Genomic DNA, 18,511 nt, shown 5'->3' on the forward strand with positions numbered 1-18,511 from the left:
TTTTATTTTATTTTGTATTTTATATATGAGTGTTTTTCCTGTATGAATGTGCACCATGTGTGTGCATTGCCCATGGAGGTCAGAAGGGGTCGTTGAATCTTCTGGAATTAGAGTTACAGACAGTTTGTGGGTTCTGGAAATTGAACCTGTGTTATCTGGAAGAGCAGTCAGGGATCTTAAACACTGAGCCATATCTCCAGCACCAAATATTACTTTTGAGCAAGTCAGTCAATATATAAATATAAATATATATTATAACAACTATTCATGCTTGCATAATTAACGTATTTGTCATTATAGGCATGTGGTTGATAATCAAATGCTGAGACAAAAACTAAAATATTGCTATAAATTTATGATATCTGCATTTCTTTCTGGAAACTTCATACATCTAATGAAAAGAAGGATTTTAATATATAACCACAGTACTGTTATCATACATGAAAAGTATTACTGGCTTTGTAAAACTATCGAATAAATGCTCATATTCGGGTATCCCTAATTATGTCAGAAATGCCTTAAGTAATCTCTATATTTCCAGCTTCCAGTCAAGATTCATATTTTCATTAGTGGTTATGTTATTTTATTAGTTATATTAATATCAATTTCAATTAACCTAGGCTGGGCTAATTGTCTTATAAAATGTGTTTTAAATTTATTTCATTGAATTTCATTCAAGCAAAGCCTGTGGCAATACTATGAGTAATAATCACTTTTGCACATCTTATCAAGTGTCAAGTGTTGTCGGGATATTCCACTGGCGTTGCTAAGTGTAGTCTTTGATTAAGGAGGTGGACACCAGATCTCTCCCTGTTTCAATTATTGTGCATTTGTTAGGTGATGTCAATGCCCTCTTCCCAATAGATTTTCTCAGTAGTTTCACCATCCATATTCAATTCATTGTTCTAGTGAGAGAAGATACAAAGTGCTGCTTTTTCAAAGTGATAATTTCCTCCTACTTTATTGGCTTGTGTTCTTCAGTGAAATATATTGGTTCCTTTCTTTTTTCCTTGAGTTCATATTTGAAGCTGCCCTCGTGTATACAGAAGTTCCTTGTAGTCACCCACCAGCTCATTTTCTATACTTTTTCATTTCCTCTCTTCCACAGTGATCTTTGCACCTTGGTGTGTGTGTGTGTGTGTGTGTGTGTGTGTGTGTGTGTGTGATGTTCCTTATAGAGCAGAGCACAGTTAAAGTCCATGATCTCTGTGGCAGGGACCATGACAACAGGCATGCATGGTACTGGAGCAGTAGTTGAGAGCTCACATAGTGAAACATTTGGAAAGCAGTGACAGAGACGAGAGACACCTGGAATGGCATGAACTTTTGGAACCACAAGTAACTGATGGAGGAAGGTCGTTGGTTAAATAAAAAGAAACTGCTTGGCCCTCATTGGTTAGAAGATATATGGGAGGAGTAAACAGAACAGAATGCTGGGAGGAAGAGGAAGTGAGCTCAGACTCCACAGCTCTCCTCTCTGGAGCAGATGCCTCAGAGTGACGCCATGCTTCCAGCTCCCAGGCAGACGCATGTGATGAAGCTCCGACCCAGGATGGACATAGGCTAGAATCTTCCCGGTAAGCGCACCTAGGGGTGCTACACAGATGATTAGAAATGGGCTAAATTAATATGTGAGAATTAGCCTAGAAGAGGCTAGATAGAAATGGGCCAAGCAGTGTTTAAAAGAATACAGTTTCCTTGTAATTATTTCAGGTAAAGCTAGCCATGGGGGCGGCCGGGTGCCAGGGACGCAGCCTCCCGCTCTTATTATTACTACAAATGGCGCCCGACGTGATGGACTAAACCCACTTAAAAAACCTGCGAAGGCTTAAAAATAAGGGAGAGAGAGTTTAACACAGATTTTTGCTGTTTGTTGGTGGCGTGCTGTAGAGAGATTTCCTGATTCGGCAACAACAGCAGAAAAAATGCTGTGTCATTTTAAAGCGCAGCTTCTTGGGGCTGTGCTGCCAGCGTGAACTCTGGCTTTAAAGCATTTGTGGCACTCTGCTTGCTAGAGGCAAGCAAGCGCTCTCATCTAAGAGAAGCTTCCTGACTCAGCTTTAGCTGCAAAACCCTGCAGCTCATTAAGAGGTCCTGCCACGAAACACTTAAACGGTGTTGACAAAAAGCTGAACGCATGCTTTTCGGTTTTCAGCTGTAGCAGGAAAAAAGCTGCGCTGTTTAAAAATACTGGCTTTCTGGGCTGTCCTGCCAGGGCAAACTCTGACTCTTTTACGCAGGCGGTTCATGCGGTTTGCAAGCACAGGCTGCTGAAGCTCGCTTGCTGGCAGGGATCTTGAAATGCCATAGAGTTGTGGCAGTAAACATGGCTACAGCCAGTACCTCAGCCATGAGGCTGGAAAGCTAAGGAATGGGCTGGATCCAGCCATCAAAGCCCCGGCTTTAGTCCTACTGAGATTGCTTGGTGAATTAAAGACTCATGTGGTCAGAAAAAGAGAGATATACAGTAAAGAGAGATTCAAAGACAGAGAAAATTTCTGAATGGTTTAAAGTGTGTTAAAAATATATGCAGACTAAAAGTTGAAGTTCTTAAAGTAAAAAACAAAAAAAAAGGAAGAGAGTTGTTGTGTGTGGTAGTACACACCTTTAATCCCAACACTTGGGAGGCAGAGGGAGATTGACCTCTGTGACTTCAAGGTGTGGTAGCACATGCCTTTAATCCCAGTGCCTAGAAGGCAGAGACAAACAGATCTCTGTGAGTTCAAGGTGTAGTAGTGTACACCTTTAATCCCGAATGCCTGGGAGGCAGAGACAGGCAGATCTCTGAGAGTTCAAAGACAGCCTGGTCTACAGAGTTACTTCAGGTCAAAGATACAGAGAACCTGTCTCAAAAAGCAAAAAGTTAAAATTAAAAATAAATGAAATAGAGGTTAAAAAAAAGATGGAAAATAGACAGAGAATTTTGATACTGTATGCTATTATGCTCTCTTTGAATTGTTTGAATGCTGAGGAAGGAGCAACAGATGCCAAAAGATATTTATTTATAAATGCTGCTGAACTAATCCAACATAGATATTTTGATGCCTTGACTTTGAAATTTGGATCTAAGGACATGATGCTTTGGAAAGGAGTTTCTTATTTTGTTTTCACAGAGGATGAGACCCTGTTCATTTCTTCTATTCCGATTTGGTATGATGGACCACACCCTCCTGAAGGGTTGGTGTGAACACCTTCAGAAAATTGCTTCGCTCAACTGCCAACTGAGATGAAACTAGCACACAGGTTATACCATGAAAGACCTAATTAACGACACCCCCATTCAGCAGGAAGCAGTTTGGAGAGAAATAACTGCGCCCATATTCCCAAAAAATGTTTATAAATGTTCTTTTACATTTAAAGGGGGATATGATATAGGTATGAATAATTTGCATTCGTATAGATTTTGCTTTATTGATAGAGATTTACGGTCAATTTTGTTATATGTATATGTATTTCTGATCTTGATTTAAGGTATTGTGATTGTGTAGGTCATTAAAAAATGTAATGTATAATTAAGAAATATAGGTTAATGGATAATCATCAGTAATAGTCAAGCTTGTAGTCATGTTAGTTAGATTTTTTAGATATATAGAGATATATTTCAGTTAGATAGACATTCTTCATATCTTTCAAAGATTATAGAATATGGCATTTTAAATGTTTTGATAACTTAGGACTTTTCATGACAATGAGACACTCTGCTCCTGGCAGCACCAATCTACTTCAAGAGGTAGATGGGCATCGAAGAGGCTCGTTATGGAGTTTGATAGCCATTTGGGCAAGAAACTGCTCTTGCCTGGACTATTGCATAAACTGGACACAGAGAACCCACAGAGAGAGGACTACTGAACTTGCCTAAGGTGAGATGATCTTTCGGGGTTCCTGATTCATGAAAGAGTCTGCGAGACATTCTGCAGGACACAACAGATAGTGACTGAACTGACTTTGAATTTTCCTGCTTTATGGAAATGTCTGCTGGATACCATGGGCCTGAAGGCTGAAGATGGATGCCCCAACGGTACAGAGGAACTTTGGGTGACTGTCCAGGCAGCGAGATGTCTCTGTCATTTCTCGAGTTTTAAAAGTTGCTTTTTTCTTGTTTGCTTAGGTAGTATTGTATCTTTCTGGAGTCTTTGATGGAGTTAAGAATAGTTAGTTATAGTTATAGTTTTCCTTAGTTATGATAAAGATTATTGTAACTTTTACTTGATAACTGTTTTGTTATATGTAATTTTGCTATGTTAAAGTTAAAGCCTTTTTTTTGTTGTTGTTGTTTAAACCGAAAAAGGGGAAATGATGGAGGAAGGTCATTGGTTAAATAAAAAGAAACTGCTTGGCCCTCATTGGTTAGAAGATAGGTGGGAGGAGTAAACAGAACAGAACACTGGGAGGAAGAGGAAGTGAGCTCAGACTCCACAGCTCTCCTCTCGGGAGCAGACGCCTCAGAGAGACGCCATGCTCCCAGCTCCCAGGCAGACGCATGCGATGAAGCTCCGACCCAGGATGGACATAGGCTAGAATCTTCCCGGTAAGCACACCTAGGGGCGCTACACAGATGATTAGAAATGGGCTAAATTAATATGTGAGCCTAGAAGAGGCTAGATAGAAATGGGCCAAGCAGTGATTAAATGAATACAGTTTGTGTGTTGTTATTTTGGGCATAAGCTAGCCAGGCAGCCGGGGTGCTGGGGACGCAGCCCCGCCGCCTTTATTACTACAAGTAACCTCTAGTTCTTCCCAAACAATTCCACCAACTAGGAACCAAGAATCAAACCAAAGAGCCAATGGGGGTCATTGTTATTTAAATCACCACAGCCAGAAACTGCAGCACTTAAACTCCATAATCTTCTCTGTTGATGGCTGAGAGAGCTTTGGTCTATGAGTCTAACAGTAAGCCATTAGAAGTTGGTGTAATACTGTGTCCATTTAGCTGCATATTCTTAGTAGGTTCTCAGCTAGAGCCTAGGACCTGTCTAGTCATAGGTTCTCAGCCTGATAACAGTGCCAGGCATGAATTTATTCTTGTGAAGAGAAACAGATCCAATCAGAGTGGCCAGTTACCCCACTGTGTTTGGCCACTCTTGTACCAGTGGGCATGTCTTGCCAGGCCAGTCATTGTTGTAGCTCCCAGGCTTCACAGATGGCTGTGACTGATGATGACTTTCTCCACTGGTAGCTGGCTTAGCAGCTTCCCGCACTATGAAAACTAGTCAGTAGGGAGGGAACACCAGGTCAGTACCAGCTTGATTAGGCTAGATTCCGAGACACAGATATGTGGTATCTTCAGCAATTGTGTCTTACAGTAAGGTTCTGGGGGATAACTAAGAGCGGTGTCAGTAGTCCGTGATGTTTGTGGGTCTGTAGGACCTTGCTGGACAAGAATTCCAAAATAAGCAGCTGGTTTCTGGCTACCACCTTATTTCTTAGACTGCGAGCTCTAGTGGGGCACAGGGCCTTATTGTAGGGATCTCTCTCTCTCTCTCTCTCTCTCTCTCTCTCTCTCTCTCTGTGTGTGTGTGTGTGTGTGTGTGGTGGTAGTAGTAGTAGGTGTCCATGTGTACTTTTTAAAAGTCTTTGGTGTTACAAGCCCCTTCTTATACTCCCTCCTCTACCCTTCGCTGCACTCCCAAACCCCAGTACAGCTCTTCCTATTCTGATAGTCTCTTTTAACCCTTTATCTATCCCCTTTACATTGAAAGACCCTCCCTTATGGCTCCTTAATTTTCTGGCCTCTCTGGATGTTCAAAATGACACACACACATATCCAAATATTAAAAGTTAACATCCAGAGATGAGAGAAAAACGTGATGTTTTTTTCTTTCTGTGGCACCTCCCTCAGAATGATTGTTTCAAGCTCCATCCATTTACTTGAAATTTTCATTTTTCTTAATAGCTAAGAGTATTCCATTGTGCAGCTATGTCACATGTTTAGGCTGTTTCAATTTCCTAGCTATTGTGTCTAAAGTAGCACTGAACATGGATGAGTACCAAGAGTGGTATAACTGACTAATAAGTAGATCTATTTTTACATTTTTGAGAAACCCCTCACTGACTTCTATTATGAATTTATCAGTTTACACTCCCACCGGAGCAAAGAGGTACCCTCCTTTTTCCACATCCATCACCCATGCCACCATGTGTTGCTCTTTTTTCTTCCTCTTTTTTTCTTTTTTTTTAACCTTAGCCATTCTGACTTGTGTAAAATGAAATATCAAAGAAATTTTAATTTGCAACTTCTTATTACCTAAGGATGTTGGCCATTTTTAACTGTTCCTCAGTCATTTGTATTTCAGTTTTTGAAAACTCTGTTTAGTTACGTGGCCCATTTTTAGCTGGGTTGTTTTCTTGTTCTTGATGTTTTTTTCCCAGTTCTTTATATGTTCTAAATCCTAACCCTTTGTGTTGCTGCTAAAGATTTTTTTTCCCATTCTGAATCTGCCTTTCTACTTGAATGATAGTATCTCTTTCCAAGTAGAAATTTTAATTTCAAGAGGTGTCGTTTATTGTTGGTTGTAATGCCTGAGCTATTAGGGACCTGTTCATAAAATTCTTTCTTGTGCCAATGAGTTCAAGCATATTTCTTCCTTTCTCCTCTGTCAGAGTCAGGATATTAGTCTTTTGAAGTTCCATATGAAATATTTTTTTAACTTATATGAAGAATTGCATTGGAATTTTGATGAAGATTGCACTGAATCTGTAGTTGCTTTTGGTAGAATGGCCATTTTCACAACATTAATTCTATCAGTCCATGAGCATGGATGTTTTTTCCATCTTCTTGTATCTTCCTCAGTTTCTCTCTTCAGTACCTTAAAATTTTCACTATGCAAATCTTTCACTTCTTTGGTTAAATTTATTCCAAGTTTTTGTTTGTTTTTTGTTGTTGGGTTTTTGTTTGTTTTGAGGCTTTTGCGAATGGTGTTGTTTCCTTGATTTCTTTTTCAGTGTGTTTGTCATTTGTATCTATAAAGGCTACTAAATTTTTGTGTTAATTTTGTCTTCTGATACGTTGCTGGATGAGTTTATCAACTATAGAAAGTTTAGAGTATTTTACATATTGAATCAGATCATATGCAAATAAGGAGAATTACACTGTTTTTCTCTTCTGTTTTGCATCCCCTTGTGTCTTTGACTTTTCTTACTTCTCCAGCTAAAACCTGGGGATTGTATTCAACAGGGTTGGAGAGAGTGTTGTGCCTGTTCTTTTGTCCTTTAATGTGAACCACTTCACCTTTGACTGTTTCCTTGCTTGTGATGTCAAAGGTTCACTTTGTATTTTTCCTGCCCCCGAGACCTATCATTTCCTTAACAGTGTTGATGCTATAAATAGATAATGGAATCCAGAAGCTGCATTCTAGGGCTCAGTGTATTTGTGATTGCTTGTGAGTCATCCCTCTTAGGCCCTATCACTCGATAAACATATCTAGAAATGGGTTTATAATGATACTGCCTCAAGTTTAAATTCCTTTCATATTTGTATGCTTGGGTTTTCATAACATAAACTTGTCATTTATCAAAAAGAAAGGATACAACCAGGCAGTAGTGGTACACCTTCAATTCCAGCACCAGGAGGCAGTGAAAGGTGAGTCTGTTAAGTTGGGCACCAGCCTAGTCCTCCAGAGCTAGTTCCAGGACAGCAGGGACTACATGGAGAAACCCTATCTCAAAAAATAAATAAATAAACAAACAAACAACAACAACAAAAGATTACAAATATTCTCTCCACTTTTCCATTTAACTTTGAAATATAAAAACCTTGTTTAAAAGAGGTTTCCTCATACCTGAATTAGCAGCACAGTTTTCCTGTTTTCGGCTAAGATTGGGATGTCTTCATTTGCAGTGTTTAATTATCTGATGCATTTTGAATATATTATACTGGTATAGATTGTAAGACAAAGATCAATTTTTTCAAAATGTCCATCTAGTTGTGCAACCCAACAAACCAAAAACAGTCAGTACTGCATTATTTTAGTTAAGGATGCTTCTTCACCCTTAAATATCCTTTATGCTTTTCTTATTTTGTTTTACTTCCATTTGGTTGATTTTTTTTAAAAGAAATGAAACCGGTTTTTTTAATAATGTCAGAGTAGACAGCTCCACAGCAATACTAACTAACATAATAACAAAATAGAAATTCACAAATCAATTTATAAAGTACAATATCTAAAACTAATACCTTTTACATATTCAAGAAAATTAGAAGACATGATGAAAGAGAATATCTCATTTACATGAACAGTGTCAAAGATGAAATTCTTGATAATGTGGGAAATGTTCAAAACAGTATGATAAAAGTGTTAAAATATTTCTGAAATGAACAATCATCTTGAAGAAATGTTAAGACATTCTGTCCTTTGTGCCAATGTAACACTGTATTGTCAGTTCTGCTCAAAATAATATGTGAGTTTAATAAGATTTTAGTTAAAATAGAGGTTTCTTTCCCCAGAATCAGATAAACTGATCTAAAATTCACATGGATCATGGAATACCTAGAGAAATATTGAGGGCTAAGGGGACAAAGAGAAGCCAGAAGAAATGAATACAGATGAATACCAGTTCATCTCCATGAGGTGGCTGGGAACAGAGCTCAGGGGGTTGGCACTGTGAGGCTGCCTGGCACATATGAGGTCTTAGCTGGATGTTCAGCCTGTGCGTGCTTCTTCCTGCTGCTTTGTACATTTCAGAAGCGCTTGCTGTTTTAGTACCTTTTATTAAACTTAACAGGAGCTCCCTGCCCTCTACAACTTCTATTGGAACATAATGGTTTTTATTTCATTTCTCAAGGCAAGTTCATGTATGCTGTGAATATGTTTCATTACCATCGATTAATAAAGAAGCTTGTTTGGCCTATGGTAGGGCAGAATAAAACCAGGAAGGAACAGAGATATGTAGAGAGAGTAGGCAGAGCCAAAGAGACAACATGTAGATGCCACTGGAACCTTAATGGTAGGCCATATCCTCGTGGTGATACACAGATTAATAGAAATGGATTAATTTAAGATGTAAGAGCTAACTGTCTCGAAAAAAACCAAAAAAAAAAAAGAAAGAAATACGCAGTGTTGTAATTAATATAGAGTCTGTGTGATCATTCAGATCTGGGCTGCCGAGAAACATAAGAGCTGTCTCTGCTTACAGCAAGTGCCATGACCATGGCAACTCTTCTAAAGAAAAGCATTTAACTAGGGCTGGCTTATAGTTTAGAAGCTTAGTCTATGGTCATCATAGCAGGAAACAGCAGTGTGGAGGGAGACGTGGTACTGGAGAAGGAACAGAGAGTTCTACTGCAGGTAGAGAATGACTGACTTGAGCTTCTGAAACTGTCAAGTTCAGCCCCAGTGACACACTTCTTCCAACAAGACCACACCTCCTCCAAGGCCACCCCTCCTCTGTGTCTATGGGACCATTCATTCAAACCACCACAGCAAGTAATCAAAGCATAATTCATTATTCTCTACTTGCTGTGTCTTTCATGTGGCCTGATGGAAATCTGTTGGTGGAATTTTTTCTCTCAGAAAAGGTCAATTTTTTTTTTCCCTTCAATGGTTAGATGAGGTCCATTTACACAGTGGAGAGCATCTTACCTTATTCAGGTTCTTCTGGTTTAACTGTGACTACGATCCAATAGAATGCCTTCAGAGAAACACCTGGACTAGTGTTTGACTCAGTGTCTGGATACCGTGCTTAGGCAAATTGACATGTGAAGTTAACCAGCACAATAAACCACGTATGTGTCTTCAGGTGTTGTGTGCCAATAAACGGAAAGCCAGAGTCAGATGCAGACTTTTAAATTAAGACCTGCTGGAAGAGGAAGCTGTTTCAGACATCTCTATAATGGTTCCTTTTTATATGTTCTTAACTTGAGCCTCAGCAAACATGTACTACTGGGTTTTCAAACTGTTATTTCTGCATGCTATTGAAACAAAGCAAAGATTATAATTTATGTAATCCATTTCTAAAATTGCTGTCTTCGGAGTCTGAGAAGATGGCTGAGTGGTTAGAGTGATTACCACACGAGCCCCGAGGACTGTAGTTCAAATCTCCAGTAGCAGTAAATGCCATATGCAGTTGGCATCCTGTCCTCCCACAGCCCGAGCAGTGGAGGTCATAGAGCGAGCTGGCTAGCTAGATTGGTCCTTTGTGTCTGAGCTCTGGGTTTAAATAAACTAAGGATGTTACCAGAAACTTTCTGTAGCAAGCAAAGGAGGAATATACCCAATGCCTACGTTTGGCCTATACACACACACAAGAATGTAGTTTCTAATATTCTACTCTTGAAATTGAAAACTGAAATCTGAAAGGTTTTTCTTTTTTTTCCACTGCAATTGTTCAAGCTTTTAAGGATGTAAATAAAGGGAATGTTTTGTTTTGTTCTTATCCTTTTAAATTACTTTTTATTTCTAACCAAACAAGACAACTCTCACTTGAAAGAGTGTGGAAATGAGCCATTCCACACTCTTCCCATTGATTGCAGCTAGGATAGAAGATGTGAGGGACAACAGAAATTGCACAAATTGACAAGAACCAAAATTGTTTAAAATTTTTCCGATTTTTGTCATTTTTTTTTTGACTCAAAGGTAAGATCAGCCTGTGAATAAATGTCTTTTCCTTGGGGTTACCTTAAAGACTTTACACTTAAGGAAAAACCCTGCCTCGTTTGCTCTACTTTATTTTTTCAGTCCAGAACAGTTCTGTTTTATTTTACTATTTCATCTTTTTCTCTGAATACCAGATAGCCACTCAGTTAATATTAGTTGGTTGTACCACGGCTCTAAAGTACTTCATAAGCTATTGGCAAACAATAGGCCCTGAAAATGCGGGAGGGGTTGTTTTTTTATTGCTTGAAGGCTTGTTTTGTTTTCTGACTAGAATTTACTGAATGGTGCATCGAATTTCTTATTTTCCTGTCTCTAGAGGACTGTGACAGACACTCTCAGCATCCTCAGTGCTGACATGCACCACCGTGCTCAGCTCTTGAAGAAAAAAAAAGTTTAAATGAAGCAAAGCTGCATTCTTAAATGTATTTTGCTTCATTTTTAAAGATGGTATAGTTTTGTTTTGATCTCACTTCACCCTTTTTACTTTAAGAAAAATCAGATAAGTACTTACAAAAGAGTGAAACTTAACATTTTGCTTAACCTGGGAATTTTGTGAATTGCTAATCGTAGACTTGGTAGTTCTCACCTCCAGCATCTGTGTGACAGCCTAGCATTATTTGATCAAACCATTCCAATATATTGTTACAAACTCACATGTTTGCTACTGGAGAGACACTAAAAAGTAAGTGAGACCCACATCTGTGTTCATTTTTAGCTTGTGCCTGACTTTGAACTAGTGTCTTACAGATCAGATGGGGGTGTTATGTATTTTACAGGATTCTTATGACAAAGAAATGCAATAAAGGGCACTGGGAACAAAAAGATAAGTCCACGTGTGATAAAAGGGTATTTCTCAAGATTAGCCCTTATTGTTGCCATTGTAAAGAGAGAGAAAGCAGAACTTTCTGACAGCCTATGGTGATTGAATAAATAACAGAATATATCACAGTAGGAAGTCATATCAAAGAGAAATTCAAATGGATTTATTTATTCTTTTGGGGAAATAAGGAAGCAGTGATTCTTTCACAGCTTTTATGGTGTTACATTATAAATCTAATGACCTCAAGTCAGAAATAGAACTTTCCCAGAAGAATTGCAGCCGAGAGCAGATAATGGTAGAACTTTTGTGCTGAGAGCAGCATATGAATACATCATCAACAGTTGCTAGATGCCACCTGAGGGGGGAAAGTGGCTTAGCTGACCTCACCAACTGTTCCTGACCAGAGAATTTGTGACAGTTTGGACGAATCCTGCCTTCTAAGGAACATTTCTTTCTTATGAACGCTATGATGTTTTCAAGGTAATGAGCATAATAACCAAATAACCAAAGGTTTCTTCCTTTCCGCAGCATTTATCAGCATAGAAAGAAGGCCTTGCATCCGTCAAGTACAAGTAGATGCACCACCAATGGTAAGGGACGCTCTCTCCCTCCCTCCATCCCTCCCTCTCCCTTCCCCTTGTTAAGACAGATAAGAAACTACAGAATGGTGCTGGTTGATGACACTGTCCCTGAAAACTCGTGCAGCTTCTCTTTCCCAAAGGTACAGCCCTACAAGAAATTAATTTGATGTGGAAAATAAAAGAAAACCTATTTTTTGCCAAAATATAGGAAAATAACATGCAATCTTAACAGCCATGTGTTCATATTTCAACCTAAAATAATTTATACTTTTAATAATGTAAATATATAATATGATACTTGCTTTTAAGATGAACTATTTTCTAGAATAGTATTATTTAGAGTGGATGTTTTATTATAGTAAAAGAATTCCCTATTGCTCAATTTCTCTTAAAAGTTATTTTACTGCATTATTATGGGAGTGACATTGTACCTCTTGTCTAGACAACAAAAGACAGTTAGTTATACTATTTACTATAGTAACATACTTAGAATGGTATTTTCTTTTAGTCTCTGAACATGCTTGTATGAAATAAGCCCAGGTAACTAGTTTCCAGTTGGAATTTTCCTAAGATGATGTCATCTAGAAGACATCTGCTCTCCCTTCAGCACAGTCTCCTCATCGTTTGGATAAGTCTTCCAAGCTCTTCAAATCACTCACCATTTTCTGTTGTGAGAAACAGCTCATCATTTTAAATGAAATAGAAACAATATTGAACTACATTTGGATATTGTCTTGTGATTAAAAATTGCCTTCCTAGAAAATTGACTTTATTATATATTTGATTAGTTTAATGTGTTTTATCATTTAAGGTATATGATATGTATGTCATGTTTGTCACTAACAAAACCATAAAAAATATTCAACTGTAGGGTCGTTCCAGTTTTCCTTAGTAAGTACACTAAGAGAGTAGCCACAACATTGTGTAAGTTTGATTCTTTACTAAAATTAGAAGCTGAATTAAGGAAATTTGTTATTTTTAATGTATTTGAGTAATGTACTCAGTCTTTAGATTATTTCCATACTTTTGAAATTTAATTTAATCTTATAGGCATTCCTATGGCACCTGTGTCAAATTTCTGGTTCATATGTAGATACTAGAACCCTAAAAAGTGCAACCCATCAGTTTTCTTGTTATGTAGTTTCTGAGATGATTATAGATGAATTTCTGTTATTAATTGGTGAAGTATTAGAGCCTAATCCACATGGAATCAAGAGCAGGGATGCTATTAGTATTTATGGCAGGTGTACAGTAATGACCCCAGAAGAACCCTGAGGTCGGAGCTGGTTCTCATGCATGTAGTGCTTGGTTGTTGTCTTACAATTCTGCTCCCCTGGCTGGATCATAAATGGTAGCTACTAATGTATTCATACCATTTTACCCCATATAGTCAACACATTTTTGCATATATATCATATACACACGTGCGTGTGCGTGTGAGAGAGAGAGAGAGAAAGAGAGAGAGAGAGAGAACTCCCCAAACCTCCAGCTCTCTTTTTATAGGTTGTTCTGAGGTAGGACCAGCTATTCTGGTGTTTCTTTGCTACAAACTGAAGAATGTTTTGCCCGCTGCTACAGTCCTTCAGCCTGCTGACAGTCTTGGCCCTTCCCCACAGAATCACAAGTCTCTTCATTATCAGATTCCCTGAGGTTCTCAGGACAGATTAAGTCTGACTTTTGCAGAAGTATAGTTCTATATAACTTTTGTCCTTGAGCTCTTTAATTGTTTAAGAGGCCAATATGTTTATGGGAAAAAGAAGGCAATCAGTCCTTAAAAATTATCACCATGAGATATTTGTAAATGCAAACCTTGTATTCCCTGGCCTGGAGAGCTCATGTATTAAGCCCCCTTTTGTGCCCAAAAACAAAATAGAAAGGGAATTACGCAAGATTTGAAAATGGCTCAGTGACACCTTGACTTGTCTGGAAACCTCCGTGCCCCTCATTCCTGCCTGTTACCTGTTCCTTCTTTGCTCTTGCTCCTCGTGCGCCAGCCAGCAGCCCATTTGGAGAGTACTAAATGCTAGTTGTGACTCTAGCCAGGAAGTAACTGTCCCAGGGAATGCTGTGCTACTTCTTCATAGTCTCGGGTGGAATTCTGAAGAGTTTTCAGTTAAATATATGGTTATAGGGGTGAGTTTGCTTCTTAACACTGTAATGCTGTGCCACATAGGTAAATATAGATTAGCCTGAAAACAAAACCACCGCTGTGCCTTTGTTCTCCATTGCCTAGCCCTCTTTTCAATTGACTTATTTACTTTTTATTTTCATTTGTTACATGAGCACGTGAGCGTTGTTGGGTTCGGGGGGGGGGGGGAGTTGTCTTTGGCATACATAGCACCCTGGTTTTGCACTACCTTTAATGGAAGTTAGGGCTGTGCCTGAATGGATTGATGCCCTGCATCAAAATGAGTCAGACTTCCCTTTTGATTTCTATATTGAGCTGGTGTTTTGCTTTTCCTTGTTTTAGAAGTGAGCAGTGAGTCTGTGGCCTGGCGTGTTAGGCAGGTGCTCGCCCACTGAGCTGCTCTCCCAGCCCTGCGCATGCCGAAGTCTTAGTCTTGTCTCTACCTGAGAATGCATTTCCAAAAGGGAGATGAATTAAGTCTCCATATCTAAAACCATCTCTCAGAGTTCTCTGTGCAAAAGAGAGAGAGATGAATTAAGTCTCCATATCTAAAACCATCTCTCAGGGTTCTCTGTGCAAAAGAGAGAGAGATGAATTAAGTCTACATATCTAAAACCATCTCTCAGGGTTCTCTGTGCAAAAGACAGATGAATTAAGTCTACATATCTAAAACCATCTCTCAGAGTTCTCTGTGCAAAAGAGAGAGAGATGAATTAAGTCTCCATATCTAAAACCATCTCTCAGGGTTCTCTGTGCAAAAGAGAGAGAGAGATGAATTAAGTCTACATATCTAAAACCATCTCTCAGGATTCTTTGTGCAAAAAAGGGAGAGATGAATTAAGTCTACATATCTAAAACCATCTCTCAGGGTTCTCTGTGCAAAAAAGAGAGAGATGAATTAAGTCTACATATCTAAAACTATCTCTCAGGAATCTTTGTGCAAAAAAGAGAGAGATGAATTAAGTCTACATATCTAAAACTATCTCTCAGGATTCTCTGTGCAATCATAGTTTTATTTGGTGATAGAAGTTGATCATCTCTGCCTTCTGGCAGAGTCTTAGGCAAGTTATTGGATGTTAGCCTAATACTCTTTTGTATAGCTAACCTGTTAGGCCTGCTTGTACATTATAGGCTTTATTTTATATGTACCTAATATCCCAGTTCTGATTTGAAGATTAAAACTGGAACTTTCTTCGTGTTGACTTTTTTGTTGAACAGTATTCACTTGAACACTCTACAAAAATGCAAGCAAGGCACATTAGTCCATTATATGAAAATTAGATGATTATAGAAAGATTATATGAAAATAATTAGATTATGCCGTTTAAAGACTAGTCTGTGCACCTGCTGATGGCCTGTGGCAAGGTAAGGGTAAATTATCAGCCTCTAATTTTTCAGAGGTCCTTGTCTGAACCCTGAAAGGCAGGTGTAAAAGTTAGTTAATAGTTAAGTCAGCATAGGCGTGAGTCCTTTATTTGCTTTAAATGAAGGACTTATTTGCAAATCAAAAAGAAGCCCCAACCAACATGAGTAAATGTTCCTAGGAAACACAGTTAAAGTATACCTGCTGTTTAATATGTTATCATATGCATAGCATGTCATTTTATGTTTTGTGGCATGTTATTATGCTTGCAGAAGACATTAAAACATAGTAAGCCATGCCAAATGTACACATGCTTCTTAGTGATTTGAGTTTTGTTATTTAATCTCCTCAATAAAATAATAAAGCAAAATGCAAACAATATCAAATTGCCTATTCTGATTAATGACTTGAATTTTTTGCAAAGATCCTACCTTTCACATCTGTAATAATTACTAATATGCTTTGCTCTTAATTTGTTCAGTGATCCTCGTATGAGCACACATTTTCTTTTAATAGGTGGATTTGAAGTAGTTTTAAGATTACAGTTTATATTTTCTAAGAAGTTTATATTTGTATATCTGCTACAACAGGTTCAGACAAAGTACAGTCTCTTATTAGGTTTATGCCTGTTATGAAATACCTATTATTTGTCAAAGTAGCCCTTTCATCATTAGGATTTAAAATATCCAAATTGACTTGAAATTTAAATGTTGGCTCAATAGTTGTTCATACATTCATTCTTTGGATTAACAGTAAAGTTTTTAAAGGTTAATTGATAAATTTTTGTCACATAACTTATTAGTAATTAAACCTTAAAGTTTTAGACTGTTTTGTTACTTTTTAAATATTTGAGGTGTCCATGGTATTGCTTGGCCTCAACACTAAATTTGTTCATAAATTTATTGATTGAGTCATACAAAGTAAATTTTATTGTGTCTCTGAAATTTTATGATAGGTCTTATTTTGCAGCATTTTGGAACATTATTGCTATGTTATTTTCATTGTTTAGCCCTGACGCTGACAGGATTCCTACATTCTGTATTACTACATTTTATAAAATAGTTTTTATACATATACTTATGTACAATGTGACAGTTTCATGTTTAATGTATTGTTGTAAAATCATACTTGTAGATAAAAGTATGGATTTAAATGAAATGTCTTGATTCAAAGGGCACACTTTATCTTCTCCAATGTATAGCATTTTCCAGGAATTCATAGCATGTAAACTGAGGTGACTATGCCCCTATAAAACTCATAAAATAGAACCTATGGTTGATCTCTTCCTGTAGGTAATTGCAGGGTGGAGAGGGAACCTATAAACTATAAGCTTTTATAGCTTGCCATAAAAGAGCCTGTTTTCATATATCAATGAAGTAGCAATTCAAAGCAGTTCTGCTAAAATTTCTACTGAAACTTGAAAACAAATGCAAAATAGTTGCTCTTTTAAAACCATTTATGACTGTTCATAATAAACAGTATATTAAGTGCTTGCACATTCTTTCTCCTCGGAACATTGTAAATTATGAAACCTGTGTTAAGTTTCTCCCATTGCCACTCCACTGACATTGTTTTGTAGATTTCATCCTAATTCTCTTTTTTCTTTACTATTTTTTTTAATCCATCAAACTTATTCTAAAATGGTCCTATCTCTGGAGCACTATAAAGTAACAGTGACATGAACTGAATTCTAAAGTACCAGCAGATACACAGTTTACATGGGAAAAGAGTATGGCAAACATTATTGAAATACCAAAACAAAACCCAGAAAACATATAATCCATGTCTTCATAAACTAGGAAACATGTCTTTAACTAGTTCTTGCATCTATAATAAAGATGACCTATACACAGTTTTAAAAAAAAAAAAGTATAAAATGACCAAGCAGGCTCAGAGCAATTATGGAAGGGATTTCATGTCACCATGGCAGTGTGTGCACAAGTACAGGAATACAGAATAGGCCTGAATGCTGGGAGGATTCCCAGGACCAGAGTTATTTTGGAATGCAGGTTAGGGTAAGGTTGTACTAAACTGGATCTTCAAAGAGGGACAAACTTTAAAAAGTAATAGGACACTCGAAACCGAAGTGGCAGTGTAACCAAAGATCATCTGAGGAAGAACACACAGTTTATAGACTGATAGACACCTCTGCCTTCCTTAGTCACAGAGAAAGACTCCACAATCCCTTTCATCTACCCTTGACTCTAAAGCCAGAACCACGTAGCCAAAGCTGCCAAGTTGTGTTGCTTCCTGGGACTGGAGCATCCCCCCTACACCCCACTCAGTTACATCTTCACCAGCTTTCTGTTTTCAGTGGTTTCCTTCACTGCCTAAGCTTGGCTACCCTGAATCTCCATCTGTAGACTAGACTGGCCTCAAACTCAAGGATCTGCCAGCCTCTGCCTTCCCCATTCTGGGATTAAAGTTGTGCGCCACCACGCCTGGCTCTAAGCTTTTCTTTAATTCCTCTTCACAAGTTGGAAACTTGATTGGGTGGGATCTTGCCCTGAGGTCACCCTTTATTCCATTTCTTAATCTGTTTATCTCTTTGAACACAGGACTTAGCTCCATTCTACTTCCTGGTGCTCCTTTTCTCCTAAATTGTACATTTTATATTTTTACTTTCTCAACTTGTTCCCTTTCGTTATAAATCATCATTAGAGTTAACACTAATAACTACATGAAAGAGACTTTACTAGGCTGTTTTTGAGATTTCCTCTGCCAATAAAATTATTCTAGATCTCTTCATATTAGCCTCAGGCAGACTCTTCAGACAAGGGCAAAAAGCAGCTACATTCTTCGCCAAAACATCACAATAATGATCTCTAGGCAACATAGTTCTTCTCTGAAACCTGTGGATCCCAGGCCCCCAGAGTTCTAATCACCCTCAGCACCACTCTCTTCCATGCTTCTACTAGGATGGCCCATTAATCAGCTCTTGAAGCAGAAATTTCGTTCATTATTGTTGTGCTGGGTAGCATACAGGTAGACTTGGTTCTGGAGAAAGGAGCTGAGAGTTCTACATCT

General features: G+C 38.1%; 1 protein-coding gene across 3 annotated transcripts in view; it reads left to right on the top strand.

Moving 5' to 3' along the window:
- Positions 1-18,511, top strand: part of Ahi1 (Abelson helper integration site 1) — a 150,254-nt gene that overhangs the window by 88,639 nt on the left and 43,104 nt on the right. For all 3 annotated transcript variants that reach the window (XR_005974495.1, XM_041653427.1, XM_041653426.1), the window contains exon 19: positions 11,941-12,002. Coding sequence is in view for 2 of the 3 variants with exons in the window: in XM_041653427.1 (XP_041509361.1) it covers positions 11,941-12,002 (62 nt within the window). In the remaining variant the exon portion in view is untranslated. The remainder of the gene's footprint in view (positions 1-11,940; positions 12,003-18,511) is intronic.

Source organism: Microtus oregoni, unplaced genomic scaffold, assembly GCF_018167655.1.
Source record: "Microtus oregoni isolate MIOR12 unplaced genomic scaffold, Mior012 000006F_ref0000085, whole genome shotgun sequence".
Classification (NCBI taxonomy): Eukaryota; Metazoa; Chordata; class Mammalia; order Rodentia; family Cricetidae; genus Microtus; species Microtus oregoni.